Below are 25,730 nucleotides of genomic sequence, written 5' to 3' on the forward strand. Positions count from 1 at the left end.
GGATGCGTTCGTGTATGGGGTCGACTTCTAATGGCCCTATCTTTTGAAAGATAGAAATCTAGGTGGGCCACAACCTATTAAATTAAAGGTCATCGAGTCTTCTTTCCAATGCCACCAAGAATGTGATTGATTGAATGTGTGACTGGACCATGTAGTTCGCTCGGAGGTCAGAAATGTCCTTCGAGTGCCGGCCACGCCTAGGGTACCCTCCCGGGGCATGACACTAGCTGCTTAAGCGAAGGTCGCTAGATCGATGCCAGAGTCGCTAAAGTAACGGCACCAGTAACTGCTGCAGCCAAAACTTTAACAAAATCTAAAGTTCTTCGATGGGGTAATCTGGATTCGTTCGGAATCCCATTCACACAAACGGACTATGCTACCCCACCAAATTCAATATTCCAGACTTAATGGCACAGTCAAAATTTCCATCTGAGATCATCTCAACAAAAAGTAGGTCCTACAGCCAAGCGTTATATTTAACCAAATTTCACAAAAGGGCTCTAAAGGAGACCGAAAGCCTCGCGACATGAATGAAAGGTCGTTCTAGACCAAACTCGATATTTCAGAGCTGACTGCACGAATATAATTTCAATCCGAGCATATTTTTTAAGAATGTGTATCAAAGTAAACCTTAGGCCAAATTTCAAAGACTAAAGCGCCAAATAGCCTCAAACTCGCACTGACTGCCTTGATACTCATATCGACCATGCTACTAGCCTAATTTGGCCATTTCGGAGCTGATGGAACCTTCAAAATTCCGTTATGAGGTCATCTTCCTAGATTTTTAACCGGAGTCAATTGTTCAAACTCCAAGAGCTCTAAAATAAAAAATCTAGCATAAAGTTCAAATGAACGACTAGACGATCGAACTGTCAGTTCCAACAAGTTATAAATGACTTGAGGTCGCTATATAAAAGATCTAAATGCTGAAAATATTAGAGAAAGATAAAAATGGCCTACAGGGTCCTTACACCCACTTGAGAGATTATTTACAGATAGTCTACATCTTTCTACCTATTATGTAACCGCCATACATTACCAAAATATTTTAGTCTCTAGTCAAAAATGATATGAACCTTTTCGTAGGCCAGGTCGATAGTAGAAGCAACACAGCCCATAACCTCACCCAAGTAAACATAGGTATCGTGGCAATAGATGTATCATAACCCTTCTTGATATACACCCACTCTAAAAAATCACCATAGAAATTCTAACGCAACGTTATCATTATGATACAATATGCAACACATTCCTTTATGATGAATTTCATAGTTTGTAGTCCTCAAAGCCACAATGCTCACCACATACTCATTCCCCTAATTATATTATTCTTCATTTTCAAACAACTTTAGATGTCGAATAAGCCACACCAATACTATTTTTGTTGTTGAATAACTAACCAGACAGGATGAGATGTTCATGAAGTCTCTTAACAATTGTTCATATTTCAATGCGGTAACCTCAAAATATATCATTGAACCACACCCTTACTCATTCCATTCAAGTCGTAGAGCATTCCAAATATGACTACACATCCTTCCTATAATTATATCACTTCCGCCTTAATACCAAATACGACACTAATACCAAGGGACGACACCTCAATTGCTCATACGCAGGACCTAGCATGAGTCATCATTATAAAAGTATGATGGAGTGAAATGATAGGAATTAGATCGGATTAAGGACGCATGATATAAAATCAAAAAGTGAGGGTATTTTCTAATAGTCTTCATAGCTTCTCAAAGATAAGTACAAACGTCTCCGTACCGATCCTCGAGACTCTACTTAAATTTGGCCTATACACGTGAGATCTATGAACCTGGAGTTGTAACACCAATTTATCACGATGTGAAATACGAGCATGATGTCACTTGTCCTTTCCCATCGGACAAGTCAGCCTAAACCTAATAAATGCAGAGGTAAAAGCGAAAGATAGTTTAGATAGATAAATATAGATAAAGCGGAAACTTAGTCAACTAGAAAAATCCCCCAAGGACTGGTTGTCACATGTACAAGCCTTCTAATTACAAGATATGAAATAAAGACAAGTCTTAATCTTTGTGCTCAAATAGAACAAAGTAATAAGTAAAGAGGAGTAGGAAAGATGGTCGGAGTCAACACCTACATCTCGAATCACCTTAGAAAGCCTCGTAGGAAAATAAGAAAAGTTGGGTCACTGTCCGGGATCAAAATCTACATAAGTGTAGATAGCAAGGAGTTGGTACCAACAATGCGGTACCCAATAAGTAAACAACTAAGACTAAGCAAAGCTAGTAAAATACACGTACTCCTGCCACACCATCCAACCCCCAGACTATAACCTATACAGAAATTAGTCCAGTCTAATAGTTCTAACAACACAGTATTCATATAACTCAACAGCAGTACAATTCAATTCACAAGCAAATCAGTACAATCAATAATACAGATCAGGGGTAAAACCATCCACAATGGAAAAGATACATGATGCAACAAAATATAATGCAATGTCACATATCGTAATGCATGCCTGCCCTAATGATACACATCCACTGATCACCTCAGACCAGAACCCATGGGAGCCTTACCTAGATCATGTATCTGTCGAAAAAGACCTCGGCTATAACATTCACAGGAAGAGACCTCAACCATAATATCCATCAGAAAAGAACTCGACCGCCGGAAAAGACTTTGGCAAATCACCTCGATCGGTCGAAACCTCGGTCCCAATATACAGTATCTCACTCATATCACTTCCTTAGCCATCACAGATAAGTGTATGCACAAGTAATGAGTGAAAATAAAATGAATATTCACATATAATGATGTATCGTCCACAATCACCCAATTAATTAATATCATATCAAAAATATATAAATATATCCAAATATTCACAACAAGCCCAAGGTTCTATAATATCGAACACCATATGTCATCTCATCTCAATTTTTTTATTTATTATCCTACTCTTTATTATCAAGTTCATTTGAATATCAATAATTCTTAACACCAATTTCTATCGATCCTCAACACATAAGACACAAATACATGATCCTACAAGCTGTAAAAGAGGTTTAAAAATTCATTTTCCTCAAATCTGATTCCACTAGTCAAAAACTTGAGCCTTGCCCTTAGGTTGGAGCTATGAATCAATAAAATCTATTCAAATAAGCAATCTCGATAAGAACATGTAGCACCCCCTAAAATGTTATATATGGTGTTTCAAATCTCGACGAAAATGATACTATTTCTGTATTTTGGGCATAACATTTCATAGAATAGTCTCAATCAGGTGATTTAAATTTCTAAATAATTCAAACATCATTAGCTACAACGTTTTTGAGACCATATCTTAAGATTTGGAGGATAAGTAGTTCAAATAAATTAATTTTTTGCAAGACATAATGTAGTGATGAAATAAAGTATTTGTAGAATCAAAATCATATTTGACGGTAGGATATTTCAAATCGGTTGATTCTTAAATAAAATAAAAGTAGACTTCTAGAGATATAATTTATATGAGACACAAAATCCTAATTAGGAAGTTATATTGTTCAAACACAGCTCTGAAAAAGAGTATTCCATTAAAACAAGGTTCATCTCACTAACCATGGAAAGATCTAGATCCATTTGACATCACCCGTGACATCAATAGTCCTCCATTTAACATCACCCATGACATCACAATCCTCCATTGAATTTTCAAGATCATCCTTTGTAATTATTTTTATATATTGTTAGGTCCCTCTTCTACACCTATAAATGTCCACCTTATTTCTTTATTTTATTAATCAAACTTTCTCAAGCAACTCTTCTCTCTATACACTTTTTACTCATTCTCAAATTTAGTTTTAGATTTTAGTAGTGTAAAAATACTATTTCGATAATTTTTATACTCCGGGTAGTACACTAAAATGCTCCGGCGAGGAGAAAAATCTAGAGGTTTAAGAGCGTTCATTGAGTTCTTCAATTTGGAGTAAAGCTTCGAATTCCTGGTATGTAAGGCTATTCATAGCATTGGATTGAGTTCGTCTATGCGCCCAATATTTAAATTCATCGTAATTGAGTTATAGTTGAGTTTTACCCTAATTTTGAATTCTAAATGGATTAATTCTTCTTCTATTGAGTTAGATATATTTATGCATTGAGATTATTATTATTCTTATCTCTTATAATATGGGAATATTGTTCGTGGCTACTTTTCCATGAATTCTAATTGATTTGATGTTCATGTGTGTTTTGAGTAAAGATGTTGGCTTTTAATATGCTAATATTAACAAAAAAAGTGATTTGAATTAATATTATATATGTATTTTATTGAGTTTTGAAAGAGCAAAAGCATTGAGCTTAAATGAATTTGATTCTTTGGGTTAAATGATGTTTTGAAATATAATGATTTGATGAAGAGGTAATGATGATGATGATGCATTGAGATGAGTTTGATGTCTTAAATTAAAGTCCAATGAGACTATATGCTGAGGTTAAGATAAGCACATATTTTGGGAGTAGTATTGAGCACGGAGTTGGGTAAGAGTTTAATTAACTCAAACCCCAGAACTACGTAGACATCGTAGGATGGAGGCTATACCTCTTAAGTCCCAAAAAGAGGACTTTGATGATTGGATCCAAGATGGTGATGTCCTTTAACCTGGAAAGGTATTGGATGAATGTGGCAACGACATCTCTTCGTTGTATCATCACTAACTCATATTAGAGAAACTCCCAACTGAGTAAGCATTGCTTATTATTAGTATTTTTAAACTTATATTGCATATTGATGTTGAGTTCTGAGCTGAGTCTTCCTGAGAGTAGTTTCCTGATATTTGTCCTTACTTTCCTGCCATTTTACATACTCGTACATTCTATGTACTGATGTTATTTGATCTGCATTATTTTATGATGCAGATACAGGTGTTAGAGATTCTCAAAAGACGCATTGTTGAAGATCATTATTTTTCAGCTATTTGGTGAGTCCTTCTTGTATTCGGAGAAACTCTTTATCCTTTTATTATTGTTGAGCATTATGTTTCTTTTGAGATAGCCATGGACATGTCATTGGCATCGTCTGATAGTGTTAAAGGCTTCAATTGGAGTAGTTCTCCTTTGAAACTATTTCTTCTAAGGATTATTTCTTTCATTTGATGTTGATGATGGCGAGCCCACATAAGTATTTTTATTTTCACTTAAGTCTTCCGCTGATTAACGAATGAGTGATGAGACTAAGTGGTTCTCTTGGAGGCCAGAGATGATTTCTTAGTGCCGACCATGCCTAGGATATCCTCTCGAGACGTGACATAACATGAGTCTAACGATACCCAAGTCAACATTTTTAAAACGGGACCAAAACTGGCTCGAAATACCCCAAAAAATCAATTTTGAAAATGAAAAGAAAATTCATTTTTTTACATGAAAACAATCTTTGAGGTATTTAGAAACTAATGTTGAAAACCAATTTGAATTTGGAGTTGAAATCAGCCTTCAAACACCAATTTTACTAAAATTCATGTTCTTGAGAAAACTCCCAATATCCGAATTCAAAACCCTGACTCAAATCTAAAATATTTCTTGAAAAATATCTTACCCATATTTAAAAAAGTTCAAATATGAAATTTCATCAAAAAATGGAATTAAAATCGATCTTGAAATCCTCAATTTAACAAACTTTAACTTTACCGGGAAAATCCAAATTATACGCTATTAATATGATGAAAATAATCGACGAATCAACAAATTTATACCAAAATCAGGTTATCCATAACACAAGAATTCTAAATATACCTTTTTCATCAAAAATAGAATCAAAATCGATAAAACCCCAATTTCTTCTAAGAAATTTACGAATAGAAAAAGAAAACTAGATGAAGAAAGCATGAGAAAATATCGAATTTAGGATTGTATAATAACTCACATATTATATCGAGAAGAAATCTACAAGAATCACTCGATTTCGAAAACTTGAACTCCCGATATGCTCAAAATACCAAATGAACGCGGTCTGAAATTTACATACCTGTACCGCTTTATTTGCGCAAAAAAATCTGCAACTTTTATTTTTACTAAAAGAGTTGTAAATACCTCATACTATAGCGAAATGACCCAATTCTTTTTCCTATATGTCTTAAATAATGATATGGATCTGTTCCTTCAATCGAAACTCAATTGTGAGCTTGTTTGCCCAATCAAATTTCATTTCTGCTCGATAAATAATTATTTCTTATTTTGTGATATAAGTCCAATCTCGGCTTAGCAAAAATGCACCAAAATTTGCAAATAAGTCTTATAATTCATGCTCAAAATTGTAAAAGTTTTGGAATAATATTTTGATCTTTAAAACTAATAATGAACCTTTTAGTTGCCATAATCTGCTGAAATAGCACCAAAGCACCCAAGAAGCATAAAAACTCACTCAAAACTCATCCGAAACTTTGCGAACACAAACCAAATATGCTAATATTTTGAAAATAATATTTTGGACTCAATGGAACTGATAGAATTCGAATTCGAGTTCTCCTTAACCCGAAATTCAAAAAAATGCTACTAAATTAGCTTAGGCCTCCAAAATACAAAAACGAGCTCGGGACTTTCAAAAATTAGTTAGAATCCCTTCCTAGTGTTAGAATCACCTTTCAAAACCATTGGAAAGTCCAATCCGAGCACCAGAACTCAAATGTTGACCAAAGTCAAACTTTGATCAAATTTTAACTCAATTTCCAACTTCGGACCTAAATTTTACGTTTCAACTCCAAATCTGATTCCAACAACTCTCTTACACCAATTTTCATATTTTGGAACTGATGGAATCAACGGAATTTCATTCCGAGACTCGAAACTCCAAATGACTTCGAAACTCCAAATTTGACAACTTAAGCCTTTAAAACTCATTTCTCTAGCAAAATCTTAACTTTTCACAAGATTTTGAAAACTAACTTTCATATCCAATCTAAAATGACTGGGAGCAACGGACGGAAGGAGTAAAATAGTAATTTTGTCAAAAATATCGAAAATGGCCTTCAGGGTCATTACAATTTTAATTGATAATTTGATCACAATATTTTAATTTAGTCATGGTTAAGTTTGTTGGATTATTATATTGTTGGTGAAATGTTTATTTGAAGAAATAGTGTTCACAACACCAACAGGTTGATTAAGGATTATTACCGAATTTTTTTCCTGATGGGGTAGATGTAGCTTCTATAGTAGTCAAGTCATGTTTTGGTTCCCTGCTAGTTGTATAGTATTCGTAGCTTCAATTATACAACCAAAAACATACCAACAAGTTTATAAATCTAACAGAGTAATAATTTTGTATATAGCTCTTTCTAAGGAAATTTTCCAGCAGTGAGGACAATAAATTAAAGGTAAATAAGGCCATGTAACCTACAAATGTATATGACAACAATATAACCATCATTGCACCAATAATTATTGAAATTCTTTACCTTTTATATATACTACTATTTATGACTCCATTCTTACATCAACTTTTTACCTATCAATATCTTTTATATTGAAGGCTAGCTTCTGTAAAAAAAATACAATCAACATTTTGCACAATTTAAGTTAAAGTGTTCACCAAATTTAAGTTAACGATTCATCAATTCAATCAAATAAAAAAATTGATAAAAAAAATGCAATTAATTGTGAACACAGTGTAATTGAATCAAAATAAAATCAATTTATCACCATTGATAGATGATACTTCAAAACACAAAATACCATATCATTTTCAACTGCAAAATAAAATAATTAAAAATTACAACAAAAAATGTCACTTCTCTAGTGGAAATTTGGTGCAAGTCTTCTTGTTATGTCCTTGTGTAACACATTAACTACAAGTAACTTTATACCTCTTGAATTTCACCTCATTAAATCCCTTCTTACTGTTGTTATTTGGTGGTCTTCCTGATTGCTTTCTTGCATTTGGTGGTAACACTATCTCTTCAAAAACATGGGGTGGAACTACCCATTTGCTTTCGCATGGCAACAGTGCAATTGATCACTCCCAACATATTTCAGTATCAACTTAAATATGTTCATGTCCACACCTAATTGAGAAGCAATAGTGGTAATCAATCCTTTGTACTTGGTGTTTGCATCAAATATTATTCCTTCAATCTTGTAATCTACATATCTACCCGTGTCACATAATTACAAGTTGGTGTTACAAAGGCACATTAACCAATATATAATCAAAAACATATCAAATTGATAATTACATTTGTGTTATATTTAAGATTTAACAACACGTGGATAAAAAAATAATCATTAATTTAACCATTATAAAAGTATACTCACCAATATATAATCAAAAAATAAATCAACAATCATATATCATTGGATCCTTATTATAATCTAAAAAATTATGAACATCATTCGTACATAGGTATTATCTATATAGTTATTGCATACACCTTTACGCACACCAAATGAAGAACCAATTATTTAACTTTTTTAAATACATATTCATCAAATTAAATCCACCAACATGTACACCAAAAAATCATGATTTTAACCATTATAAAGGTGTATTCAACAATATATAATCAAAAAATAAAACATCAATCATATATCATGTAGACCTTATTATAATTTAAATAATTATCAGCATCATTAGTATATAGGTATTATTTATATAATTATTGAATACCCCAATACGTACACCAAAAAATTTATCCAGTCATTTAACTTTTTTAAATACATATTCATCAAATATCAATCCACCAACACATAAACCAAAAATACCATGAATTTAAATTATTATACACCAATTGTTCATCAGTATATAATCCAAAAAAGCACCAAACACAAACACATAAATCATAATATAATAAAAAAAATTATCAATCTCATTAGTACATAGGTATTATTTATATAATTATTGAATACACCAACACGTACATCAAAAAATTAACCCATCATTTATTTTTTTAAAATATATATTCATCAAATATCAATCCACCAACACGTACACCAAAAATACCACGAATTTAAATCATTATACATCAATTGTTCATCAGTATATAATCCAAAAAAACACCAAACATAAACACATAAATCATAATATAATAAAAAAAATTATCAACCTCATTAGTACATAGGTATTATTTATATAATTATTTAATACACCAACACGTACATCAAAAAATTAATCCATCGTTTATTTTTTTTAAATGCATATTCATCAAATATCAATCCACCAAGACGTACACCAAAAACAAATCATGAATTTAAATCATTATACACCAATTGTTCATCAGTATATAATAAAAAAAATTACCAAACATAAATACATAAATCATAATATAATCAAAAAATTTATCAACCTCATTAGTACATAGGTATTATTTATATAGTTATTTAATACACCAACATGTACACCAAAAAATTAATCAATTATTTAACTTTTTTAAATACGTATCCATCAAACATCAATCTACCAACACGTACACCAAAAACAATTATGAATTTAAATCATTATACACCAATTGTTCTTCAGTATATAATCCAAAAAAACACCAAACATAAACACATAAATCATAATATAATCAAAAACTTTATCAACCTCATTAGTACATATGTATTATTTATACAGTTATTGCATACACCTTCACGTACGCCAAAAAAAGAACCCATCATTTAAATTTTTTAAATACATATTCATCAAATTAAATCCACCAACACGTACACCAAAAATAAATCATGAATTTAACCATTATAAATGTGTATCAAATTAAATCCGCAACACATACACCAACACATATACCAAGAAGTACACTAACTAAAAACCATGACTTTAACTATTTTAAATATTTTAATTAAGTATACATGAATTTGTGATAACAAATAAATCACAAAATACAAAAAATTTATATTCTTGTAACTTTCTGCACTTTATAATTGGTATTTATTTTTATCTTTATCAATTGATATTATTCAAAAACCTCAATCAAGAAATATAACCAAAAAGATACTATAACTTTATTAGGAATCGAACCGTATATCATAATACATACATGTTGAATCCCATCTTCCGTCATTGAAATTAAAATTGACAAATAATTCACATTTGTCATTGAAATGATTTTTAGAAAAGAGAAGGTAAAGAGTTTTATTTTGGTTATAATACTTTTTAGTTTTTGTGAAAGAAAGTATTAACAAATGATTGATATAAATGTGGAAGGTAAATAACTAATGGGGAGGAATTTAAGGAATTAAAATATATTTAACTGCAAAATCATGGGTAGTTTTTTTTTACCGAATTTTCCCTTTTTAAAATTTCGTAAGTGTTTTGAAAAAAAAAACTATTGTCATGTTATGTTATGGTTAATTAAGTTCATATTTTGTCTAGTTAAGATTTTTTGCCCAAACATTTATTCAAAATCAACAATGTGCATTATGTAACTATTAATTTTATGTGTACATATATCAAATTCGTTCGGATCATCTTTTCGAATAAACAATCTATTTTTTTTGCTTAAAGCAAATAGTAGATTAAATTATCGAAAGTTACCATCTAAACATCAAATATGTGCTATGAACTATTTTAAATTAGAATAAATACACCCTTAAGCGTTGAATGACATAGAGAGTGTGATTACTCTCTTGAAGGCGTGTGAGAGGTCAAAAATAACTTACACTTTTATTAATATGAACACATGTCATTTTTAATTAGACATTTTATAATTAACTAGTACACATAATTAATTAACATTAAAATTTAAGCTAATATCTTTTAAATTATTTTTCTTTCTTTGTGAGATAGAGTCAAATTTTATTATTTATTCTTTTTTATAACATAAAAAGTACGAAGAAAAGAAGATAATTTTGCATACTTTTGTTTATAACAGTTAAATGAGATCTAAACGTCAAATGTTGGTATACATATATAATAACACCTCACTATAACGTCACTAGAGAAATTTGACTGTATATATTACTTCTTCCGTTCCTATTTATCTATCACCATTTTAGATTTCACTTGCATTAAGAAACTAAGTAAGTTTACTATTTTACCCTTATTTAATATTTTTTGAAGTCAAGTTTTCAATCAATGAACATAAATTAATTTATTTTGATTAATTAATTTGATCAATGAACATGAATTATTTACTTAGTTCTTCTATGTTGGCTAAATGTATATTTTCAATGCTAATAACTTATAAGGGTAAAATAGGAAGAATAATGTCATTTATCCATGGCAGAACCCATAGGTGACCTCCTAAAATTGACACTAAGTTTCACTTAGACACCTCAACTGACCTTTATTCATTTTAGACACCTATTATCGAATTTCGATGTGTAATTTTGACATCTTTTACATAATTGTTTGCTGACCACAAGGGCGTGTAACACAATCGTGTCCACATGGACTAATTGACCAACTATATCATACCAACTCTCAAAACCTTTCCACGTCATATTGACTTCAAATTTAAAGAACCATTTTGATCTCAACCTTTCAACTGCTATTTTTATCTCTTGTTCGACTTCAACCTATCAAAACCCTAGGGGGGTTTGTCTTGTAACTCGTTCAATTTTACCTTTTTTCATTCAGTTCGTAGTTAGTATTAACTATTATTGTAATTTATGTTGCCATTTTTCAGGTTTAAAGGTTGAAATCAAGTATTGGCGTTTTATCAGACTTCACAGAGTTGGAGAAATTGAAGGTTGTACCAAACTTTTTTTGTGTTTGTGTGTTTTATTATTGAAGGATGTGTATTTTCTTTGTTGTTTACACTTTCTTTATTATCATTTTGCAATTAGGATTTTTGACAATTTCACTAATAAATTAAGGAACTTTTGGGGTATTTTCTTGTGTTGAGGGCCTTTTTTTGAGATATGAAAAATTATATTTTGATATGCTTTCATCATAGGGGTAATCTCGTCAAGAGACACTAACCCTACTTACAAAGGGGAAGTTGATATATTTTTCGTTATTATTGATAAAGACCATTTGTCTTGTCGAGTTTCTTTCATACTCTAAAGACCTTGGGTACACAAATGTGAAAGAATTTTACTATCAATATGAAAATAATAATGAATTTATTCAAGTTACTTCTGATATTCAATTGTTAGATTTTGTGAAAGACTTAATAGATGGCGGTGAGCTTCATGTGTATGTGATCAATGAAATTGATTATTTGGAGGCATTGCCAACTCCAACTGATCTTGTAGAATGGTCAGACTCTGTTGATGAATTTGTGGGTTTAAATTTTGATGAAACTGTGGAAAATGAGATTGTTTTAGATGTTAATGAATTTGATTTAGATCTGAATAAAGCTGATACATATCTGCTTAGTAGTGACTCAGATGAAGATGCAAATGCCATTCTAGATGAAGATGGTTCAGATGTTGATGAAGAATTGAGATTCTTTAGGTCTGAAAGAAGGAAGAAAAGAAATTCTAATCTTAGGAAGAAGAAAAAAGTACCTGAAGAAATACAAGTAGGTGAAGCTGGTATTAACAAAGACTTTAAAGATATTGAAAGAAATAAGAAGGATAGATATGTTGGCAGATTAGGAGGAGATGAGCAGTTTACTGTTAACTCATAGTGTGATAGTGATGATAGCACATATGTGCTAAATGTAGAAGTTGTTAGGGGTGTTGATCAACCAGGAAGAAGGAAGAGTAAAAAGGTCAGGTATGATGATGAAACAGAAGTTGCCATTTTTGAACTTGGAATGATTTTTGAGAATGCTAAGAAATTTAGGACTTTGGCAAAATATACAGTAGAATATAATTATCTGATTAAGTTAAGGCCCAATGAAGCTCATAAAATGAGGGCTAACTATAAATTCAAAGAGAAATGCAAATGGTTGTGCTATAGTGCAATTGATAGAGATTCTGATAACTTCATGATTAAGAACTACTACCCTGTACATAATATTCTCCATCAAATAAAAACAAAATGTGTCCTAGTAAATTTCTAGCAGAAAAATTCAACAATGAAATAACTTAACAACTATCTTTGAAGATTTGAGAAATACAAAAATTATGTAGTGGAAAATTAGGATTGTATGTGGTAGAACAATCTGTTACAAGGTAAAGCTGATGATTCTCAAAGATAACATGAATGACTGAAATATGAAATTCACAAGATTATATGATTATGCCGAGGTTATAAAACAGAATAATTCTGATAGTTCTGTTCGGATAAGGATGGATAGAGAAACTACACAGAAAAAATATTGTTTGTTTACTTCTATGTGTTCTTGGATGCATTGAAAAAGCGGTGGAAGGAAGGATGTAGAAGAATAATAGAATTTGATGGATGTCTTTTAAAGGGTGTTTGCAATGGTGAACTTCTAGTAGCAGTTGGAAAGAATAGAACATAAAATATTTCCTATAGCCTGGGCAGTTGTAGACAGAACAACGACGTCGCAATTAGAGATTTTTCGTGCCCTCGAGCGCATTTCTAATGCCTAACGACATACCAAGGGCATTGTCGTGCCCAATAACGACGTTGCAATGAGAGATTTATTGGGGGGCGAGTGCAATTCTGATGCCAAATGACACGTTAAGAAGTGCGGACGGGTGTCGGTCAACGTCGGCAGATGTCAGCGCACGGGCGACATCTTCCTTTCCTCGGCCGACCGACATGCAGACTAAGCATAGTTGGAGTTTCTTTATCAACTACTTGAAAGAGGATCTACAGTGTGGTATTGGACAAGGTCTCACTGTGATGGCAGATATTCAAAAGATAATTATCTATTACATTTGCTAAAGTTGTTAGATTATCTATTAAGTATTGAATTGAATTGAATTTTCTTTGTAGGATTTTCTTACAGCGATTGCTGAACTACTCTCAAATACTGAAGTTAGAAGGTGTGCTAGACACATCTGGCTTAATTAGAATCAAACATGGAAGGAGAAAAAAATGAGAAAATAATTTTGTAGATGTTCTAAGGCATGTTTTGAAGTGAAGTTCAATAAGGAGCTTAATAAAATGAACAACAAACTTGGTAAGGATATTTATGCTGATTTATTGCATTATCCACAAGTGTCATAGGTTAGAGAATTCATTCAAGATCATTCCAAGTGTGATATAGTTGAAAATAACATGTGTGAAATCTTTAACTCATGGATCTTATCATGTAGACACAAATTTATAATAATCATATTGGAGGAAATTAGGAGAAAAATAATGGCTAAAACTATGAATGTGATTAAGTTTGTCAATACCTGAATATTTGATATTGCACCTATGACTAGACTTATCTTGGAGGAGAACAAAGACAAGTCTAGAAAATGCAAGGTGATTTGGAATGCTGATGTTGGATTTGAGATTGTAGAAGGGGAGTATAGGCATACAGTTAACTTGAATGATAGAGTTTGTAGTTGTAGAACTTTGCAATTGATAGACATTCAATGCCAACATGCTATTTCTTCTTTGGGCCATATACAATAAGAACCTGAAACTCTTGTTGAGCATTGGTATAGGAAGGATACCTTATTAAAGGCTTATAGTCATTTCATCCAACCAATTTCAAATATGAAGTGTGGCCTTAAACTAACAATCCAAGGATTGAACCTCTTGAACTTAAATCAATGCATGGAAGACCTTAAAGAAATAGAAGGAAGGGAAAAGATGAATCAAAAAAGAAGTATGAAAAAATTTCTATACAAGGGGTGAAACAGACTTGTTCCAAGTGTAAACAACAAGGTCTTAACAAGAGATATTGCAATGTAAGATAATTTATCACTTGTTTGTGTCTTTTTTAATTTCTTGTTGAATTTTTAATGAATAGACTTTTGTGTTTAAATATTCAAGCTGGTGTCCAAACTTCATATGCAACTAGCCAAAGTTCACAATTTACTAGTCAAAGTTCACAAGGAAGTAGCCAACCTGAACCAAGAAGCTCCAGCCAATCTGAACCAAGAAACTCCATCCAACATGAATCAAAAAGATCAAGCAAGCATGCTTCTTCAATAATAGTTTATGGTAATACAACTAGAGTTAGAAGGGTGAATGAAACTGCAAGCTCAAGCAAACAACCACCATTTGTGGATACACGTATTTCTGTTACAAGAGGAATAACCAGCCAACTACCTTCAACGAGAAGAGAAACTAATGGTGGATTAAATAATGTTGATTTTGGCATCTACACAAATTCAAGTGAAACCCAAATATTGAATTTATGTTCATTCAAACTTTGTCTCTTAAATAAATGCAAGTTTACTTACTAATTTTGGTTCATTTTATTTTTTCAAAAAACAACTAGGGACTTCAAGTCAAAAAATTCTACCAACAGGTTCAAGTTATAAGGATACAAGTTCATTATGCATAGACCTTGGTTTTAAGCTTAGAGGCTTGAGATAGAAAAACAAAGACGTTGCCACTACCTCCTAGTTGTAGCAATGACAAACAAAAAGAAGTAGCACCATCTTAGAATAGTTTGATTTTGCTATGTAACGTGGATTACCAAATAATTTTTATTTTTGAATTATGTAAACACTTTTTAAATGTTGTAGTCTAATTAAACTGATCTTGGTATATATCATAATGCTAACTTTGAGCTCATTAATATTGTTGTCTACTTTTTGAGATAATTTTGATGTTACATTATGATGAATTTGCTAATTACTTTTGGTATTATATTGTAACAAATATAGCTATATTCGAGAATATTTTTGTTTACATATTGTGTGACAACAAAGTTGAGAGTTGTATATAGCCAAAACAACAACTACTTTACAACAACAATGAAATATAATTTCATTTCGTCCAACAATAACATAGAATTTTATTTTGTCCAAAAGTTTACAACAACATCAAAATACTACTAGACCTCAAGAACAATAACAATTAGGCTTCAATGTCCATATTTCAAACATCACTAATCCAGTAGTAATGACACCAACAATAAATATATTTCTTGCTCGATTTATTTTTTCATCAAATGTCTTGACTTTCTTCAACAAACCCCACATCACTCTATTTGCTTGAGGAAGGTATCGATTTTCATAGCAATTAAAAAAATAAATTAGAAGCCAACAATTAATCATTTAATTAACTTAAAGAGAAAAAAATAAATAAAAAAATTATCTTTGAACTTTTACAAGTAAAAATCTGCACCTTGAATTTAGTTGGGTCCAAGAAGTCTTTAATAGTCCTTCATTACCACATTTACAATATCGACCTTCATCCAAAGATGCCATGAAAGAGTTGGAGAAACTTGACATGGAAGAATTGCAGAGCTAAAATTGAAAGAAAGATAAAGAAGAAGAGAGAAATGGTTTGTTCTTAAATAGGGCAAAATCGAGGAAGAAAGGGTATAAATAAATGGGTGGGGTTAATACGTCATATGCTCCTTGGATGAGGTAAAAAACACGTGAGTTGCCAACTGTGTAAAAGATGTCAAAATGACATAGTGAAACCCGATAATAGATGTCTAAAATGAACAAAGGCTAGTTGAAGTGTCTAAGTGAAACTTGAAGCCAACTTTAGAAAATCAATGATGGGTTATACCAACTTTAGGGAGCTAAAGATAGATTCTACTATTTTGAATAAAAATGACATATAAATAAAAATCAAGAGAGTATTTTTAAAATATAGTTAATTAATGTGTCATTTCACATTAATTTATTACTTAATCATAACAAATTAACATCGCACAAAAATGAATTAATACATCTATAGATATAGACTATAGTAGGAAAAAAAGAATATCCATTTGTGTTCATGGGTGTGGGATTTCGTCGTTGAAGAAGACAATTAATTATGCAGCTGTTGAATGCAGTGGAAATAGCAAGAATGGCTATGAGATCACCAGATTCTTTAGGTGCAGAAATAGCATTTGGGACTGTTACATGGTTTGTGTATGCTGGGATCTCATGTTTCTTGGTACTTTTTGCCGGAATTATGTCCGGTTTAACATTGGGTCTCATGTCTTTGGGTCTTGTTGAGCTTGAGATCCTTCAACGTAGTGGAACCCCTCTTGAAAAAAAACAAGCAGGTAATTCTTCATAATACTTAATGAAGATTACTTTTTTATGAACTTTCTATATTTGTTTGAATTATTTGAGCTCGTGTTTGAAATGGGTCTGAATAGAATGTACTGAATAATATAGAATTGAGGCGTATTTGATTGATTGACCGATAAGAATACATCTATGGTAGGGGAAATTTGTGTTTGTAGTAATTTTGGAAGGGGTTTTTAACTTTTGAACATTGTGGAATGGATATAGAGGATTTATATTTTTAGTCCCCAATTAGTTTTGGATTGAAGCGTAGGGGAGAAAAAATAACTGATTGATTGATCAGAACAACAACTATGCTAGATAAGATTAGTTTTGTACTAGTAGTTTTGATGGTTTTTACTTTTCAAGAATGGCTTAGTCTTGAAAGGGTTCTCTATTTGATTTGATTTGATTTTTTGTTGAAATTTCTTTGACCCAAAGGGTTCTCTGTTTATGGAGGATAGACATAATTATTGACGCTACTTCAAACATCTCCTTGTGTGTGTTGAAATCAGATATCACTATAATTGATCATTGGTAGACTATCAAATTCATTGGATTGTTCTTTTCTGGATTGTGATTTAAGTATCATTTGTAATCAGTCAGTTGTGTTGATTCTTCGAAAAATGATGGTGCTTTTTCCTTATGGGTTTACTTGTGGAGTGGTCATAATGTCTGCTCTGTTCGTTACTTCTCTGCGTGCGTGTGTTAAAGATTGAAGTCAGATGTTTGTGAAGCTCAAAAATTCTTGTTTTCATTATATTAAAATGGATATTCTGAACAGACGTAAATGATAATTGGCTTTGAAAATTTAATGGCTGTGTGAAATGAATGATGTTTGTTACTGGTATATTAAAGTGACTTTGGAGGTTAGTCCTTTATTTGTTGAGATATTGAAGGGTAATATAAGTTGAAGTAAACCAGTCATTTCTGGAATAGATTATCATTCCAACTCTAACTTTAAAATAGGACTGATAAAAAGCTATATAGCTATCTCTGAATCTTTTGTATTCGTGTGGCTAAATGTAAATGCATGAAAACCTTTAATTGTTTCTGTTATTCTGAGTTGTTTCTTCCTTTTTGGAGGAAAGTTCATTCATAAAAAATTCTCATTTTCACTGATTGCTATCTTTCAGCTACAATATTTCCTGTTGTTCAGAAGCAACACCAGCTTCTTGTGACCCTACTTCTATGTAATGCTGCTTCGATGGAGGTAATAACCTGATATCTGGCTTTTTGATTCAGTCTAAGATGCCTGCAGTTGTTTACAAAATGTGAAACAAAACACAAAGAGGAGGTTGGGATAGGGGAAGGTGAGTGGAGGGGTGAGCAGGAGAAAATGCAACAACTAATAAACATTTTATTTGTTAAATTGGAATGGTTGTTGTCCATAAAAAAATTGATAAGGTTTTAGGCACTTGTGTAGTTCTTGAATTCGGGGTTGTGCAAGCGAAGAGATATGATGATGGACTAGAAACTAACCAGATGCACTTTCATAGCCCAGGTAAAGTAAAGTGGGTGGGAAAAATCTGAAGGAGACACAGTTGTTGAATCAAACTAATGAATCAAATGAGAGAATGGGGACACTTTTCAAGAAAAATGAGTGATGAAAGTAGATCAAATGTGGAGAAAATATTAATATGTCTTTGTGTAATTTATTTACTTGTAGAAGTATGTATGTTTAAATGAAGTGGGTAAGGATCTTTACTTATTCTTCCTTTTTCATTCTTCCAATTTCAGGCACTACCTATATACCTGGACAAAATTTTCAACCAATATGTGGCCATTATACTATCAGTAACTTTTGTTTTAGCATTTGGAGAGGTAATATTTACTAATTGGTCTCAACTAGTGTCTGAATATTTAAGAGCTATGCGTGATGCTGTGAGGCTCCTGCTATTCTTTGGTTTCAGGTTATTCCTCAAGCCATATGCACCAGATATGGACTTGCAGTAGGTGCGAGCCTTGTCTGGCTTGTTCGTATTTTGATGGTTCTATGCTACCCAATTGCTTACCCCATAGGAAAGGTAACTACTACAGTCTTTGAGCAATCGACAAGTATGACTTTTTTCCTTGAGATCGTCGGAATTATCCAAAGAGAAGTGACAAAATGGTTTAGACAAAACAAATGCGTCGAGTTAAATTAAATACCATTATAAGAACGTACCTGAAATGTTTAAAGGCATTTTTCTAGTCACATGGTTATTGTTGGTTTGATGTAAATCTAAATGGATAAAAGAAGTTACTATAGGTTAATATAGATGTTCCAAGCCTACAGTAACCAAGGATAGATCTTGGTCCGATTGCATATGTTCATATAATCTTGACATTGTTATTTTGATAAGGTAACATTATAATCTTAGCATTGTTGTACATGCAACTCTTTTTATGTAATTCTTATTTAGGGTTTTCTTGTAGAAATTAGTTGACCATTAAGACGTGGAACTAATTGTCTTGATGGTACTGATGTAATTTTCCTACTCCTATGAAATTAATTTTGACTCAATTTATGGTTTACCTGAGTGTGGTACAAATGGAGCGAAATGGATAATGAGGATTCTTCTAGTCCCATCTAGCTTGAGATTGACTCGTCGTAGTAGTAATAGTTGTTGTTGTTAATGTTAATGTTATATGATTTTCATTTAGGATTCATTCTTGTAGAAATTAGTTTACCCTAAAGACCAGATCTCGCGGAACCATTGTGTTGATGGTACTGATGTTGTTTTCCTATTCCACTGGAGTTAATTTTGACTCAATTTTAGTTATGTTCCATGCCTGAATGTGGTACAACTGGATTGAAATGGATAATGAGGATTCATATAACTGACCTTGTCTAGCTTGAGATTGACAAGTAGTTGTTGTTATTGTTGTCTATGTTGCATGGACTCTTCAGAATCCCTGCCACACCCGTGTCGACACGACATAGGGTGTGAGTGTGGATGTGGGATCCATACCCGATTTGGTCGACTTACCTTGGATACTTTGAGTCTTTGACCACATTCTGTGACCAAGAAGTATAGATTGACTGGGAATTTGGTTTGATTTTTGAGTTTATATCATATATATAGTTATATAAAGTATGAGAATGCTTTTCTATAACGCGAGATAAGAATAAAATATTATAAAGAAGTTTTATTTGTTTTAGTTCAATAACTTTAACTAATCAAAATATATACTCTATATGTCATAACGTACCTTTATTGGCCATATTCCAACACCCATATCCGCACTTGGATCCATATCCCTGAATCCTAAAATTTATGTGATGAAAAATCATACCATTAGATCTGCACCCGGTTCGGATATCTGCACCCGAGTCCGAGCAACATAGATTGTTGTTTTTAATGTTATGTTTCAATGTAAGTGTCCTTAATAATGGTTTATCTTTTTCATTTTATTTACTCGGATATTAATACTATATGATCTTAAACATATATTTTGACTAATTAAATAGAAATAAAATATGACACATTTTGAACTAAATTTCTTAAAGCATATTTCTTCAGCCAAAAGTGCACACATGATCAGAATAATGGTGAGTGACAATTCTTATATGGAGCAGATATGGACACTTGAGTAAAAGGCCCTGGGTGACTGAATGGGAAAAATTCAAATCATGTTTCTCACTTCTAGGAAATGTTTGCACTGAGCTGCTGTCTGCATTTGAACTTAGGAAAGAGCAGAAAGGACTTGTTTGAGGATGGCATTTGTATTTCATTCTGGCTACTAAATGCTGGCATGTTTTTGGCTAGATACATAACTTGTTACTTGATTTATATTTGTCACATGCTGTGATATCAATGCTCAACAATATTTTGGAAGTGGAAAGAGATTTAGATAAAGGTGGCTTGGAACACGAAATGCCTATTCTAATTTTTTCATAGTCAATCTTCTAACATCCTATTTCAATGAATCCTTGTTCTTAAGCAAAGTCAGACCAATCTCGTAAGATTTTGATGGCATATGAAGTACTGAAGTCTAAAGATGAATTTATCCTTCAGTGTCCTTGCCCTTCAAAGTTAGCTAGTATTTTGTCAATTGTCTTTTTTGTCTAGAGCTAGTCAGTAAAATTGAAAACATTTGTCTATGACATTTTTACTTCGTCTTATAGTGGTCTTAATCAAGAAATGAAATCTATATCTTTCTCTACCCAGAACATATAACACAACAATTGTGCTTCTCTAAGTTTTATCTCCTGACTGCCAGTGAAATTCTAAAGTGTTTCCGCATTAGGTTACCAGTTCTTAAAAATGGTAGAACCTTTAACTTTGTTATGCTGGCTTGTCTTTCCAGATCCTGGACTGTGTGTTGGGACACAATGAAGTACTATTCAGACGTGCTCAGCTGAAAGCCCTTGTTTCTATTCATGGCCAAGAGGTTTGAATTGTATCTTGATTTTCTGGAGTAATTTGAATGTCTAACCAGTTGTTACCAAGCTACAAGTTACTTTGGCATTTCATATACCATGATTCGTTATTGAGAAATTTTTGCAGGCTGGCAAGGGAGGTGAACTTACACATGACGAGACTACAATTATTAGTGGAGCACTGGATTTGACTGAGAAGGTAGTGTTCATTTCAGACATATTCAATATGTCAGTATCTGAAATCTGTAGTTCAAGCACCAACTCTTGACTTACTTAATCCTTATAACCCATTATCCCCTTTTCTTGTGTGGGGGTGGGGGTGGGGGCGAGCAGGGAGCAGTTGACCATGGAAGAAATACTCGATAACTGACTCTTAACCGAAGCACTATGTAGTGTCTTAAATCCTCAAGTCTCTACTTTGTATCTCTTTTTTAGCCATAGGTGTAATGATCATCTTCTCTTTTGTTCTATTCTTTTTTTCTTATCGATAGACTGCTGAGGAGGCAATGACGCCCATTGAGTCAACATTTTCATTGGATGTCAATTCAAAGCTGGACTGGTGAGTGTTGGGCAATTAGTCTGCAATGCTCTTAACTTATCAAACTTAGTCTTCTGCTCTTCAAATCCTGTGAAGTGTCATACTTCTCAGATAATGAACTTTCAAGGAATGATATATCACTGTCAGATGTATATATGCTGTCACAACAATGTGTAGGTTTGCTTCTCTGATCGGTTGATTGTGGCTTACTTTATGAGAATCAAGCAACCAATAAGTAAATTTTCCTGTGCTATGCTCAAACACGAGAGCTTATGGTTTTCTCAAAATAGGGTTTGTTCTGTTATCTATTTTAATGATTGAGAGTTAGCACAATGCTTCCATCAGTAATGCTTGGAATCCATGCATGCTTTAATTTCACTGCTTATGTGTACCAAAAAATGTTCAATGCTTACATGAAAGTAATTTGAGGGTTAATATGCCATTACCATACTTATCAAGGCTTATTCTCTTCATCATCTTTTCTCTTTTTTTTTTGTTTCCCTTTGGGTGGGGACTGGAGACTGCAACGGAAGTTAAATTAGAGGCTTAAGAGGAGCTCTTGCTAATTGAACCTTAGGTGTTGACTTAAGATTATGTTCTTATTCTTCCAAAGAAAAATGAGGAATACTCTTTCCTGATGAGTTGTGTAACCTTCATAGCTGTATGCAGTAGTTATGTCCTCATGCAAATGTTTATGCTTGCATTTGTTATTTCCGGGATTCATGAGAGGAATGTGACGAAGGTTCTATGTTGCTCGGATACGGGTGTCAGTACTCGACAAGGGGGCGGATCTAGTAGTCAGATTCGTCATCACCTAAATGTTAGGTCTAGGGGAAACGGATAGGAGTATGGCTATGGGCGTTAAGTTACAACCAGTAAATGCATATTGCGACATGTACAAGTATATATTTCGAGAATTAATTGAAGTTATTATATTAAAGCTAATATAGTTAAATTCTTTGTAAGCACTTAAAATTTTATTCATAAGTTACCTCGTAGCATAGTAAAGTGTTCTAGCACTTTATGTAAACATATGGTGTAAACCCAAGACCCCATCAAATACCGAATCAGCCTGTAAGCACCCAAGTTAGGTTGATTAAATCTAGTGCGGGTCCCACACCCTCACCCAAATTGTGTTGGATCAACACGGGTGCGGTAAGGATTTTGAAGGATCTGAGCAACATAGCTATGGATGCATTGTTGCTGAAGGGTTAGTCATATATTAACTTTTACTTTTAAAATATAAGAATATAGACTCAATGCATCTAGCCATATCAGGAAGACAACATTGGATATGTTTCTTGAATTAAATTCTAACAAGTGATTAAATTGCTTGTTTTTCCCCATCATAGGGAGGCAATGGGAAAAGTTCTTGCTAGGGGTCATAGCAGAGTTCCTGTGTACTCTGGCAATCCAAAGAATATTATTGGTCTTCTTCTGGTGAGTTTTGCATAACCTTCAAATCACGCTTCACTTTGTAATCTTGCTACTCTTTGAAGTCATGATGGTTTGGTACTTGAATAATATTAGGTAAAAAGTCTTCTGACAGTGCGGCCGGAAACAGAGACACCAGTTAGCTCTGTTTCAATTCGAAGAATTCCACGGTATTAATTTCTAATTCTATACTTAAAGGCCGTTTGGATTGGCTTATAAGCTGTTTTCAGCTTTTTTTGAGTGTTTGGCTGACCAACTTAAAGTCATTTTGTACTTAAAATAAGCCTCAATAAATAGTTGGGATTATTTAGATGAACTTATTTTAAGCAGTTTATAAGTTGAAAACAGCTTATAAGTTAAAAAAAAAAAAGTTGGCCTGCACCTACTTTTTTCTTATAACTTATAAGCAGTTTTCAACTTATAAGCTGCTTAAAAATAAGTCAATCCAAACAGGCTATTAATGTGTTTTACATTTGTGACTTTTAAGCTCGAAATGTTGTTCTTCATACATCTTTTCAGAGTTCCTGCTGATATGCCATTGTATGACATACTAAATGAGTTCCAAAAGGGCAGCAGTCATATGGCTGCTGTAGTGAAGATTAAAGGAAAAAGCAAAAAACCTCCCTTGGTCATTGAGGAAGAGAATTCACAGGATGTTGCAGTCACTGGTGGAAGTTCTATTTTAACTACATCTCGCTTGAAAACAAAGAATGATAAGTCAGATAGCGTTGTCGTTGATATGGAAAAAGTTACAGTACCAGCAGCAGTAACCTCACCAACATCTGGTGACACAGTGACAAATGCATTGACTCAGTCATCAGATGATATTGAGGATGGTGAAGTAATAGGTATTATCACATTGGAAGATGTATTCGAAGAACTTTTACAGGTATCTATTGGCTTTCTTTTGTTTTCCTACATCCTCTTCTGCATATTTGGTATAACAGAGGTACTTACATTTTAAAAACTGGTCATGGTGCAGGAGGAAATAGTAGACGAGACCGATGAGTATGTCGATGTACATAGAAGGTGAAACAGACTTAGAGAACTTAGTTATATCTAATCAGTGTAATATGTACTGAAGAGGATATTCTAACATTGATTTTTAACAGGATACGTGTGGCTGCTGCTGCAGCTGCTTCAGTAGTGGCACGAGCTCCATCAATTCGTAGATTAACAGCCCAAAAGGCAGCTGTAAGTGCATATATAATTTTGTATGACTATCCTGAAATATGACGAAACTTTCTTGAAAGTTAATATTCACCATGTGAGATTTCTAAAATACATAACTAAGGTTGCAAGAAACTGGATTCACATTTTGACATGAACTGATTGTAAATGACTACATGGAGCATGAGCTTTATTGTGCACCTAATGCATCTATTTCTATTAATATCTTTCTTTTTCCTAATGTAGTTTAAGGTAAACGTTTTCCTGACAATCGCGGATTTTTTAAATTTGATTCTTTAGGGAGGCCAAAATAAGGAAGGACAGAGCCCCAGGAAGTCCAGTGAGGACCTTTCTGCCTCAAGAAGAATACTAGGGAGTCTTAGAGAGCCTCTTCTTGAGAACAAGAGATAAGTAGTATGCTGAAGCTTCTGTCTCAGTAATGTGTTAAACCAGAGTCTGCATACGCCGAGGAAAGAAAAAAAATGCTTGTGCAATCTGCACATATAATTTTGTGAGGATATACTTATTTATATGAACACATGCCCACTGCTGGTGAAATTCTGAAGCTGGTTTCATGTTCCCTACTTAAAATATAAAGAAAATGGAACAAACTGAAATACTGCAATAAGTTGGAATATTGGATTGAACCAATGCTTAGTGAAATGGTTTGTAAAAACTTTGCCACACTTAATATCTACACTAAACACAGTAGTTAGTTTACCATCATTATGTGATAATACTGACGTGAGAATGTGTATTCACTTAACCATGGTTAAGTGATAACAATGCATATAAAACACGTCATGTATTCATTGGATTGATGTAAACACGAGATGTGAGTAAAGACCCTTTGAACTGTGCTTGATCATTTCCAAAGGTTTGTGGGGGAAGGGGGGAGGATTCAGAATTTGAATTCACTACATAAAGATAATTAGTTTTACTTCTTGGTACACAAAGTTGTCTTTTTTCTAAACTTCACAAAGACACTTGATGTGTCAATAAACAAGAAGATGGCTGAATTTCAAAAAAAGCTTACCCAAAGTTATAACAAAAGTATGCTATATTGGAGTTTCTTCATCAAAATGCTCAATCATTTTATCATTCCAAAGAAGAAGAATCACTGAACATCTCCAAATGATATAAAGCCTTGTTCTTTGTTCTTGAATGTACTTACAACATCTCTTCCATGACCTAAACTTTAACTCTCTTGGCAATAGGAAGTCCCTTGTCATCATGATCATGAAACTAGATAAAACATATGGCTATTCAAGAAATGAATGG

The 25,730-nt window shown here is 32.8% G+C and overlaps 1 protein-coding gene across 1 annotated transcript; it reads left to right on the plus strand.

Moving 5' to 3' along the window:
* The first annotated feature begins 16,616 nt into the window (after positions 1-16,616).
* On the plus strand, positions 16,617-25,314 carry LOC129887173 (DUF21 domain-containing protein At4g14240-like). Its single transcript, XM_055962156.1, has 13 exons — positions 16,617-16,937; positions 18,078-18,154; positions 18,682-18,765; positions 18,855-18,968; positions 21,235-21,318; positions 21,435-21,506; positions 21,799-21,866; positions 23,198-23,285; positions 23,376-23,449; positions 23,799-24,168; positions 24,262-24,308; positions 24,392-24,473; positions 24,750-25,314. Exons 1-13 carry the CDS (start codon positions 16,703-16,705, stop codon positions 24,858-24,860), a joined length of 1,506 nt encoding a protein of 501 aa, XP_055818131.1. The 5' UTR covers positions 16,617-16,702; the 3' UTR covers positions 24,861-25,314.
* The last annotated feature ends 416 nt before the right edge of the window (positions 25,315-25,730 follow it).

The sequence above is a fragment of the Solanum dulcamara genome, chromosome 4 (genome assembly GCF_947179165.1).
Source record: "Solanum dulcamara chromosome 4, daSolDulc1.2, whole genome shotgun sequence".
NCBI classification, from domain to species: Eukaryota; Viridiplantae; Streptophyta; class Magnoliopsida; order Solanales; family Solanaceae; genus Solanum; species Solanum dulcamara.

Excerpts from the sequence above, each read along its gene's own strand:
- LOC129887173 (XM_055962156.1), top strand. The coding sequence starts at position 16,703 with ATGCAGCTGTTGAATGCAGTGGAAATAGCAAGAATGGCTATGAGATCA. Across the intron at positions 18,969-21,234 it reads TTGCTTACCCCATAGGAAAG|ATCCTGGACTGTGTGTTGGG; the intron begins GTAACTACTACA and ends TTGTCTTTCCAG. Across the intron at positions 24,474-24,749 it reads TAACAGCCCAAAAGGCAGCT|GGAGGCCAAAATAAGGAAGG; the intron begins GTAAGTGCATAT and ends TTGATTCTTTAG.